The sequence below is a fragment of the Kryptolebias marmoratus genome, linkage group LG4 (genome assembly GCF_001649575.2).
Source record: "Kryptolebias marmoratus isolate JLee-2015 linkage group LG4, ASM164957v2, whole genome shotgun sequence".
Taxonomy (NCBI): Eukaryota; Metazoa; Chordata; class Actinopteri; order Cyprinodontiformes; family Rivulidae; genus Kryptolebias; species Kryptolebias marmoratus.
The window spans coordinates 3142866-3153911 of record NC_051433.1 but is presented as its reverse complement, the minus strand read 5'-3'; the positions used below and the strand labels follow the sequence as shown (position 1 = coordinate 3153911).

The 11046-nt window shown below is 44.6% G+C and overlaps 1 protein-coding gene across 10 annotated transcripts in view; it reads left to right on the top strand.

The window, feature by feature from the left end:
- Nucleotides 1-11046, top strand: part of slmapa (sarcolemma associated protein a) — a 38321-nt gene that overhangs the window by 18373 nt on the left and 8902 nt on the right. For 3 of the 10 annotated variants that reach the window (XM_037975048.1, XM_017431495.3, XM_017431488.3), the window contains exons 4-12: nt 3712-3748; nt 5712-5774; nt 5859-5954; nt 6373-6444; nt 6527-6667; nt 7074-7211; nt 7304-7472; nt 8534-8584; nt 9499-9639. In XM_037975048.1, the coding sequence (XP_037830976.1) occupies nt 3712-3748; nt 5712-5774; nt 5859-5954; nt 6373-6444; nt 6527-6667; nt 7074-7211; nt 7304-7472; nt 8534-8584; nt 9499-9639 (908 nt within the window). Of the gene's footprint in view, nt 1-1454; nt 1585-3711; nt 3749-5711; nt 5775-5858; nt 5955-6372; nt 6445-6526; nt 6668-7073; nt 7212-7303; nt 7473-8533; nt 8585-9498; nt 9640-11046 lie in introns of those variants that run through there. The other 7 variants (XM_037975051.1, XM_037975050.1, XM_017431492.3 and 4 more) reach the window with 4 other exon arrangements.

Below are 11046 nucleotides of genomic sequence, written 5' to 3'. Positions count from 1 at the left end.
TGTCTGTCTGTCTGTCTGTCTGTCTGTCTGTCTGTCTGTCTGTCTTTGAGTCTGTCTGTCTGTCTGACTGTCTGTCTGTCTTTGAGTCTGTCTGTCCGTCTGTCTGTCTGTCTGTCTGTCTGTCTGTTGTACCGCCATCTGCTGCACCGGTGATCAGCTTTTATTCTGAAAAGATGCAATCAATCCCCTCCTGCACATTTATGAACTGAAACTTTATTAATCATAAATATCTGTTTAAATGAAGCTGACCTCTGATCCTCAGCCTTTGTCAGAAACGCAGCGATGTTTGTCTTCTGTAAAAAAGAAAAACAAACTGGATTCTGTTTTAAATCGAGTCAAATTTATGCAAATAGCACTTTTCAGCAATGAGGCGATTCAAAGTGCTTTACAGCATGAAAACACACAATAATATAAAAAAACTAAACTGAACTAATCTAAAACATGAGCTAAGATGATCTAAATGAAATAAATGATTAAAAGAATCAAAAACTAGGTACTGAACTCATCTAAAGACAAACTGAGGAAGATATAAGATAGATACTAAGATAAAATAAGCAAAGTAGGATTTAAGAACCTCAGCTGAACAGATCAGAGTTTATTTAAGACAACGACCCATTTCACGCATCGTCCCAACCGTCGTTTGGATTTTCATCACCCGTTCATTTTTTTCAGAGCAGTAAAAACTTATCTGAGGTGGAGAAGGACCAAAAGTACCAGAAAAGTCTCTCATAGCAACATTTCAGCCTCCTGGTGAGGCCGCCAAATAAAGAGAATAATGTTTAAAGTAATTTAAAACAGACAGACGTGTCGTCAGAGGTCCTACATGAGGGTCGTCTCGGCTGAAAACATAAATGTGAAACTGTGGAGCTTTCGGAGCGCTGCTCGGAGTCTCTGCTGTTAGATTAAAAACAGAAACTGTGTGAACTCGCATCACTCTGCCTTCTGATCTGATAAACACACCCGCTGCGCTGCGACTCGTTGGGTTCGGGCAGAAAGACGCTGAAATGCACAGCAGCAGGTCATTTATTCCACACGATTCTACAAAGATGGGAGCAGCCATGCTGGCTGGGCTTGTTGTGATTAAACTTCCTGTTCCTGCAGGTGAGAACAAGCACCTGAAATGACACAATCAGGAAACATCCGAGTCATTGTTTCGAGGCTAACAATAGAACTTCTGATTCCGTTATCACGTTGTTATCACCGTCTACACTCCCTGCAAACGCCCACATTCGCACACACCTGAGGTCACGTGACTCCCCGTCTCAGGTGAGCTGAGCTTTCAGCCGTTAAATCTGCTTTCAGCACGCCGTCCAACCACGACAGGCGCGAGCCGTCCTCGTGGAATCAGAGATTAGTTTCTTGGCGGCCGTACGCGGTTAGGGGCGGGGCTCTGACTCGCAGGAGTTGGAGCAAGATAACCTCCTGCTCGGCTCGGCAGAGGGGAGGAGTGAAACGTAAAGTGAAAGAGTTTGTGTTGTGGAATGACCTCAGAAACACTAAGAAAATGCGGTGGAAGCAGGAGGTTAGCTCTGTTTGCTGCGTTGGGCTGAGATAAGAGTCAGAAGGTGGACGACCAGCTGACAGGTAACGCTGCCGCCTCCTCGTCGGGTCGATCTCTCTCCACAGGCCGACAAACAGAAGAACTAAAGCTGCTTTTAATGACTAATGTAAAACTGGACCTCCTGAATGTCTCTGACTGATCCACTTCCTGTTTTAGAATCCTTTTTAAGGTGCTTTTACTCTGACAGCGGCGTTCGGTTCCATAGTTCAAGTAAATCGTGAAGAAACGTTTCCCTCCTTTAGTTTACGCCTTAAAATCAACTAATGTTTGTTGTTTTTACTCGAGTTAACTTTGACCGTGCAGCGTTTTCAGTTCTGGAGAAACTAAAACTAGTTTCAGGACAAAACTGATTTATTGCTTTTAAAGTTTTGAGATTAAAGTTTAAATGATGAGATGTGTGGGAGGAAGAGCTCCTGAGCTTTTTATTTGTTGGTTTTATTGTTTAACGTTAAAATAAGATGCAGTATTTGGAGCCGAACCAGTCCGATGTGTGATTTATCTCCGACTGCAGCAGAACTCACAGAACCTGTTTCAGCCCTTCACAATAAGAGCCTCAAACTCACCGAGGGCTAAAGAAACAGCCCTTAAATAAAACAGATACCATTTAATACATTTATAACACAGTTCTTCTTTTTAAACAAAACTAAAACACACAGTTAAGTTTAAGACTAATGAATTCTGATAAAAAAAGAAGTTTTTAACCCCCTTCAGCACCATAATAATAGATATATTTATCTTTCTCGTCTGTTTTTGTGTCAGAAAACACCCTGTGTGTAAATAATTTACAGCTTTTTTTCAGGAGAAGTAAAACTTTCAAAATCTGTCAAGTATTTACTGTTCTTCTGTAACTAAATACCTAAAACTGTGTTTCTAATAAGAAAAGGACTAAAACGGAATTGAACTTTGTTCAGCTTTCTTTTTATAAATTCTTGAAAAGTGCAGATTGGACATTTCTGAGATGGCAGCGAAGAGTTCCGGTGGTTTGATATCCGCGTGCGCCGCCGTTCTACCGGTGATCCCCGTGGTTTTTAAAGGGTTAAACGTTTAATTTAATTTTAAGGTTTTTGATGCGTTGTCTTGAAGTTTTCCTCCTGCTTCATGTGTCTGAAAGAAGCCCGAGTCGCTGTCAGATTGGAAAACTGTCCGACCCGGATGGAATCGTCTGCCGGTGTCTTCTCCAAGTCGGACCGGACGTGGATGAGTGGTTTCTGTGGGCGGGCTGCACAGACCGGAGGTTTGAGAGCCGTGGCTGAAACGTGTTATTCGCTCTTCACGGCTGAAAACGAGCTGTTTGGACTCAGAAGTGTGAAGCTTTGACCTTCAGTTTTCACAACAAGCCTCTCTGCGGTCGGCGTGACGTTTCAGCCTGTACAGTCTGTCTGTACTGTTAGCAGAATATCTCACCAATCACTGAACGGACTTTTACGAAACTCTCGGCCACGCTGAAGCGGTCCGAGGAGGCGCAGAGACGGCTTTAACTGCGTCGGTTTTTCAGACGCTGTCGTAGCTGAGAGTCGCTCTCGGCTCGTTCAGGACGGTTAATTATAAAGTTCTGCTTGGAAACGGCTCCGACTCTGACGTTAACACCAGATGTTTTAATCTTAACCTCTGCGGCAGGCGGTGTTCATTCCTTCTGGAAGTGATGCACCTTTACTTTTTAAAGTAAGTGAGTGAATAAGATGAACTGCTCATGTTTGTCTGAGCTCCAAACCACTGTTGGTGCTTCGTGCAGCCTCGTGCACGTTTCTGATGAGAACACGAGCGAGGATCATTTCTGTCCGCCCGCCGTCCCGAGTCTCTGAGTCGCCGACTCGCCCGAGGCTGTTCCTGTCGCATCCGTCACCGCGTTTAAGGGAAACCTGCCCGGCTCAGTTACTGATCGTGTTTCTGATGCGACCTGCCTGGAGGGACTTTACGTCCTCCCGAGTCAGGAATAAGTGCCGAAGTCTCGCTTAAATCACGAGTTTTATCAAACTCACAGGAGGAGGAGTCAGATCTGATGTTTCTGCAGAAGTAAGAACGTTGTCGCCTCTCCAACAGGAACAGAAATGTCACGAGACCTTCGGAGCGTTTTCCTTTTCTCTCCGAGTCGTTCCTCCCCGCTGTTTCCATGGTGACTAACTGTTTTCTCTCCTCTCCTCCTCTTCCAGCGTCATCCAGGCTCCGTTACCGCTTCCCGTAGACAAGGTAAGACCCGGAGCGTTTTGTTCCCGTCCCGTTTTAGGGTGGGGGGGGCGCACCTCGGCCTCTGTTTGTGTTTCAGTTCGTTTGCTCTCTCTCACACACACACCGGGGTGGTCATCTGATCCAGGAATGTGGGGAATGTTACAGAAGGAACATTTACTGTTTTCCTCTTTCTGTCGGCAGCAGAGTCAAACACTCTGCACATTTAAATGCTGCTGCTTCCTGCTTTAAATGCTTCTGTCACCATCATCTAATGATTATTACAAAACTAAAGTTTAATCTTAACACTCAGAGATTAAAAAAAGGCGCTCATTGTAATCAAACGGTGCTGTTTGAACGAGTTTACTCCAGGAGTTTTCCATATTGGTATGGTTTTCTGAAATGCGGGTCCACGATAAATGTAAACAAAACATTTGGTTGAATCGGCCTGAAACCACGTGGAAGCTTGAGTCTGTGCAGGAAAACAAACATGGAGGAATAAGGCGAGCGTCGAGTCTCAGAGAGGACGTTTAGGTGGACAAACACCAAGAAATAAATAAATAAAAGAAAGATGGAATGAAAGAACAAATATCCAGCGTCAATCAGGGATTCAAACCTGCAGTTTCTGCAGAACTTTCTGCAGACGGGTCTCTGTCCTGCTTGTTTTAGATGCTTCCGTCTGCCTCCAAACAACAAACTTTATTTCAAACTGAGGAGGTAATTAAATTATTTAAATCTGGTGTCTGGTCCCCGTCGCCCTTTCTGGTCCAGTTGCAGCTTCAAAGCGTGAATTTTAAAGTTTGCTATAAACATTTAGTAGATTTAATTGTAATAAAAACAACACATCGTTGTAGAAATCCTCCTGTGAGCATCTGAGAGCGTTTCTGAAATTTAACAGTTTTTAATTAAAGTAAGGCCTTCTGTCCTCGAATAAAACCTCAATAATAACTTACTGGTCCTTCCTGTTCTGAAACACTGTTTTCATCACTCGAGGAGAGATAAGAAAATAAACTCTGATTCCACCACATTCTTCTGTTTCTGATAAAACAAGTTTCGTTACCTTCAGGGTTTAAAAAAACCTGAGAGGAGAGGAAATAAGAAGAAATATCCCAGAATTTTGGTTGGAAACTAAAGATAGAAGTCCTTCTTACTGTAGTCTCAGTTTGACTCGTGCGTATATCATGTTTATTTATTAAAACAACTGTTAAATAAAATTACATGTTTATTTACCTTAAACTCTCCGACTTACCGATGGTTTCGCTCCTCAGTGAAATGAGCCAATCAGCATCCAGCTGCCGGCGATTAATCCTAAATTATCTTAGTTATATGTGGCGTTTCCTCATCGCAGCGTGTTGGGCGAGAACAGCGGGCCGATGTGAGACGAGAAGGAAGGACAGGAGCTCCTGTCGGGACATTTAAAGACTCGTTTTTACAGCCTGAAGGTGAAAACTAAGATCCGTGCTTCACCCCTCGGCTCAAACAGAGACGCAGCGGAGGAGAAGCTCAGATTAGTTTGGAAATAAATAATATTTCTTATGGAAACTGGAAATCCAGCGCATTCACAGCAGCTGTTTTCAGTTAACTCTGCCAGTAGATGGCAGTTATAGATCCTGTTTCTGACTTCTGTTAAGGCCTAATAATGTCTGTCAGTCCTCCACAAACACACAAACCTGTCATATCAGGATAGTTTTTATTTCTGTGCCTTGGTTCTGGACTAATCTTCAGTCAGTTTAATGCTTTCGTCTCTCTGAGAGAGTTAAACTTGTTTCATTTCGTTTGTATTTTGATATTAATGGTTGTTTTTAGTTTGTAACTCTGTAATCTCGACCGGGTCTCTCTTGGAAAAAGAGGCGTTAAAATAAAGTAAATCAGTTTTTAGAGAAAACCCGTCCAAACAGTACCCTGGAAGAGGCGTTTAAAGCGGGCCTGAACCCGGCCACGGGTCGGTTCTGCACCTTTCAGTTTCTGTGATCTGTTTCTCGTCCAGGTTGCAGCCAACACTCCCAGCATGTATTCTCAGGAACTGTTTCAGCTCTCCCAGTATTTACAGGTAACCTGCTGACACCTGCTGGTAGCTCTGAGCTCAGATGTAAGTTTGATTTCCTGACGGTAACATTTAACCGTTTCCCCCCAGGAGGCCTTACACAGGGAGCAGATGTTGGAGCAGAAACTAGCCTCTCTGCAGCGTCTGCTGACCACCACCCAGGAGGCCTCGGAGAGCAGCTGGCAGGTAGGAAACACACCTTTATTCCTCCGCCACGCCCTCAAACCGAAGACGGGCCGCTTGTATCGCAGATCCTCGCTTTAAAGTCACCGTTTTTTGCTCGTTGAGCCTTTTATAACAAAAATAATAACGTTCGTTTGGCAGGAATGATTTTCCTTCGTCTTTCAGAGAGCATGAATGAACACACGTTGTATTTTCTTTGAAACAAATGATGCTCGTTTACTGTCGGGTTGAAATAAGCTCAGTGGAGCTTAAAGATGCATTTGAATCCTAAAGTAAAGTCATTTTTCTGTTATAATGATGTTTTTATAACTCATTTCTTAAAGGTTGAGAACAAGAACAGAGATGCATTAAAGTAAATCTGCCCACTGGCCCGTTTCTTTCTGCGGTCCAGTTAGCTCTTTATTTTAAATATCTCCTTCAGGCTCTGATAGATGAGGACCGGCTGCTCTCCAGACTAGAAGTGATGGGCAGTCAGTTACAGGCTTACTCTAAGGTAAATATTCATACGCTCACAAACGTTTGGCATGCTGAAATAAGCAAACTGCTCTCATCGACTTTTAAACCTCCCCCCGCAGTCCCAGCCTGAGGAAGGGATCCGTAAGGAGCTCTTGGCGCTTCAGGAGGACAAACACAACTATGAGACGACTGCGAAGGAGTCCCTGAGAAGAGTCCTGCAGGAGAAGATCGAGGTGGTCAGGAAGCTGTCGGAGGTTGAGGTGAGACAGGGTTATGATGGTCTGTTAGTCTGAGCTGTAGGAGCTCCCCCTGACCCGACAGCAGAGCGCTTCTCTCAGGGTTAAAAACCAGTTTCAGATAATTAAGCAGGAATCCTTGAAAATATCTGAAGATGCAGTTTGTGTTTGTTTGCTCTGATTGTTTTAGGGCCCCCTGTGGTCGCTGTGTGTTAATATGAGCTGCAGGCAGCATACAGATACCACATCTGGCCCTCCAGGGGGTTTATGGGTCTAAATCTTTGGACTTTGCTCTGATACAGAATGATGTAATTAAGCTCGTTAAGAGATAACTCCATAAACCCTCTGACCCACGTTAAAATAATAATCTGAAGGGTTTTGTGAGGTGGGAGATCCGGTTAATGCCTCCGGGTTCTGTTGCCTCCTGCAGCGCTCGCTCAGCAATACGGAGGACGAGTGCACCCACCTGAAGGAGATGTCTGAGAGGAGCCAGGAGGAGCTGAGGGAGCTGGCCAACAAATACAACGCTGCCGTCAACGAGATCAAGGAGCTCACTGACAAAATTAAGGTACCTGAACCGAAATGGATCTGGTTTGTTTCCGTCTCCGCTCCTCTCTGTCCTGATCCTGTCCGGCGTTTTCCGTCTCGCTTCTCCTCCAGGCGGCGGAGGGCCGGCAGGAGGAGCTGACCCAGCAGGGGGCCATGGAGAAGAAGGAGCTGGAGATGCGCATTGAAGAGATGGAGGAGAAAGAGCAGGTCCTCCAGGCTCGGATCGAGGCCCTGCAGGCCGACAACGACTTCACCAATGAGAGGCTGGCCGCCCTCCAGGGTACGAACCGGTGGCAGAGTTTCACTTTAACCTTCTACACTAACGTTAAATCCTTTCTTTAATCAGAACTATAATCATTTATATTACCTCTTCATGTACGCAGTTTTCTGCAGATACACAGCCTGTGCAAAAGTTTCTGACCGCCTGTTTCCCTCCATCTTGGTTCCAAACTTTCTTCAAGTTATTTGAAGCTTTTCAACACAACGTTTGCCTCAAAGCACAGTTGTGACAAATGAGGCGTGGCTCCGTCTTTTGATGTTGAAACTGAAGCCTCTTTCACAAAACACTTCTGCTCGCTGATTGGGTCGAACGGAGCCGAACAGGTGAGCCGGCTCAGTAATGTGATGAAGTGATGACCACTCGTTCGTTCGCAGGATTAAACATGTAAAGGTCAATTTTATTACCGAGGGAAGATCGATGAAGTGAAGTGAAATTTATTTATAAAGTACTTTTCAGCAACAAGGCGACTCAAAGTACAACAGAAACAATAATCAGGTCCAGAATTAAATACAGATAAAAACATCAATCATGTATAATCTAAATGAAATATAAGATAATCTAAATAAAATCATGATAAAGTTAAAACTGAACTAAACAACAATCAGGAATCTAACAATCTAACAATATCTAAAATATGAGCTAAGATAAACTAAACTATTGTACAGGAAGGCTAAATAAGCTAACATAAGCTGAAACATGATAATGCTAAGCTAAAGGTACCAAGAGGCTAACTAACAGAGCTAAAGGCCCGCTAACAGCCAACAGAAGAGCGTGAGCGTCTTTGCCTTCAGTTAACCACGAAGAATCCTTCTGAAAACGAGGCGGACGTCCTCTTTTGGTTCCGCGGTGCCCGCGTCACTTCTGAACGCTCGCATCTCTGTGGGACGTGGCCGGCTCCATCAGCGCGAAGACGAACTGGTCGTTGGGGACTATTGTGAAAGAGTCTTTAGTTTCCATCCCGCTGCACACAAAGCAGGAAATCATGCGGATCAGAACGTCGCGGGTAGAACCCGGGGAATCCTGAGAGTCAACGCTTTCTCTGCTGTTGTTGTTGTTTACAGTGCGGTTAGAACAGCTACAAGAGAAAAGCGTTAAAGAAAACAACAGTCTGGGTGAGTCCACGTGTCCCCGGTCCGGTCTGATGATGCATGACCTCCACCTGCATGATGTCCGTGTCCCTTTCCTGCTGCTCGCCTTGTTGTTTTCATTTCGCCGGCGGTGGAGGGATGTTAGCTGGTGTGAAATGATTTATAAAGTTTTCCTGTGAGGTTGGATCCACGAGCGTCCCCGAAGCGCTGGAATATTTCACTCAAATCTTTCATTTTTACACCCAAGTGTTGCTCTTTGTTTTAGTTTTGGTAGTTTAGTTTGAACAGTTCAGCTTTCATGCATTTAATGCAAAGAAATAACAGAATAATTACTGAGAACCCTTAAAAACAGAAACGTTTATTAGAGCCCAACATCCACAGAAATATTCTGTTATGGTTCTTATGACCAATAAAACTGGTTCTGCCTGTGAAGGCGTCAGCTTTTATTAAATGCATTAATTTATATAAAAATAACAGAAATATTCATTTAAAGAGCGTTTTATGGCTGATAAACAGAAGAAATGAAACAGGAACTGGATGCTTCCAGGATAAATAATATATATGGTTAAAAACACCGCAGAGATGAAGCGTTTGGTGCCGTTTTCTTTCAGCCTGGAAGTAATAATCAGAAATAATAAAAATAAAGTTTTGTTTTACGCTCGGAGTTAGTTTTAGACGAAGCTGCTGAGGAGTGAAAACAGGTTTGTTCTCGTTGGATCATCCGGGTCGTTTCCACGGTTTCCAAACTGTCCACTTCCTGTGTCTCCTCCTTGTGTGGGAAAAAAGAAGCTTCTGGTCACTGATTGGCTGGTGGGGACTGATCACGCTGCAGGTTTCTCTGCACTCGTTCAGGCTGATCTCTGCATGTGTCCGGCTGGTGAACTTCAGACCAAATCCTACATCTATATATCTATATATCTGATCTGGTCACATGACAGATGTGGACATTGTCTCCCTCGGACCGGTAGAGGAGCCCGTGGAAGACAAACAGAACCTGCAGACACCTGAGAGCCAGGACGGAGACGAGAGGGATTCAGATACTGATGATGGTGCAGTTGGTGGAGACCAAGACACCGATGGTAGTTAGTCTAATTATCATGTTTTTAAAATGAAAGATAAATATGTTTCAAACTGCAGAGTAATGTGAGATCCTGATCTTCGTCTTCCTTCAGTTTTCTCGTCTTATTGCACCTTTTAAATGTCCTCTCCTTCATCCAAAGCCAGACCAGACATGCTTTAAATTCAGAAAAACCTTTAAATTCTCCATTTCCACCCTGACTCAGAAGCTGTTTTCTGTACAAACTTTCTCCACATTAGGATAAATAATATATCGTTTTATTTTGATGCATAAAACAATCCTGCTGTAAAAACCGTGAGACGGTCGGAGTTTTTGTCTTTCTGCTTATCTGCATCCTGCTGATGTTCCAGATGTGGAACCAGAGCTGTGATTTCTGTCCTCATCCTGTCTGTCTGTGACCCGTCAGCGCTGCCATGCTTTAACCGCTTGTATCTGAATGTTTTTCTTTAATTTTAATTCTTCGTCATGAAGTCTTGAGGCAACTAAAACGATAATTAGAGACGGGGTTCTTCAAACCCACTCTGAAGCGGACACTCGATTCTTCTGGATTCGGCTCATAAAATCCAGAAACGTAAATGAATGTGGAAAAAACCCACAAAGGTCCCTGAAATAACCTGCAGCCGACAGGATGAGACTAATGTGTCCACAGGGACATGTCCTGGAATCAGTCAGGCTGTTTAAAGGGAGACAGGTAGTCACAGGGCTGTTAGGGATCAGGGTGTGTCCCACACTGAACATGGAGGACAGGAAGCTGAGGACAGAGTTGTCTCAGGAGCAGCAGGTTGAAGGTGAAGACTTTCAGCTGGACGTCCCTGAGACTACAGAAGGTCCACAGGACTGGAGACAANCACTGAACATGGAGGACAGGAAGCTGAGGACAGAGTTGTCTCAGGAGCAGCAGGTTGAAGGTAAAGACTTTCAGCTGGACGTCCCTGAGACTACAGAAGGTCCACAGGACTGGAGACAACCTCCCTGGACGTGTCCACAAGAGGACAACTGAAGAGACGGATCATAGGTGAACTCCGAGGTCAAAGGTCATCAGTGTCAGCTGTTTGAGACAAAGTGGACTGAATGGAAGACGGCTGAGGAGGACACCAGGTCATAAAGACAGACTGAGAGTCCACAGAGCTTCTGGGACAATGTCCTTTGGACAGACGAGACAAAACTGGAGCTTTTGGACAACAAGTCCCATCACCTCTGTGTCCACAGATCCAAACATGAGACAAAGACCAGAACCCTGAACCTACAGGGGGACACGGAGGAGGCCCGGTTCTGAAGACTATCAAGGCTTCCTGGAGCCAGATGTGCTGCTCAGAGTCAGGAAGCTCGGTCTCAGTCTCAGCTCATGGGTCCAAACACCAAGAACGGGTCAGAACCGAACATCGGACCGTTCTGAAGAGGCCTTCTG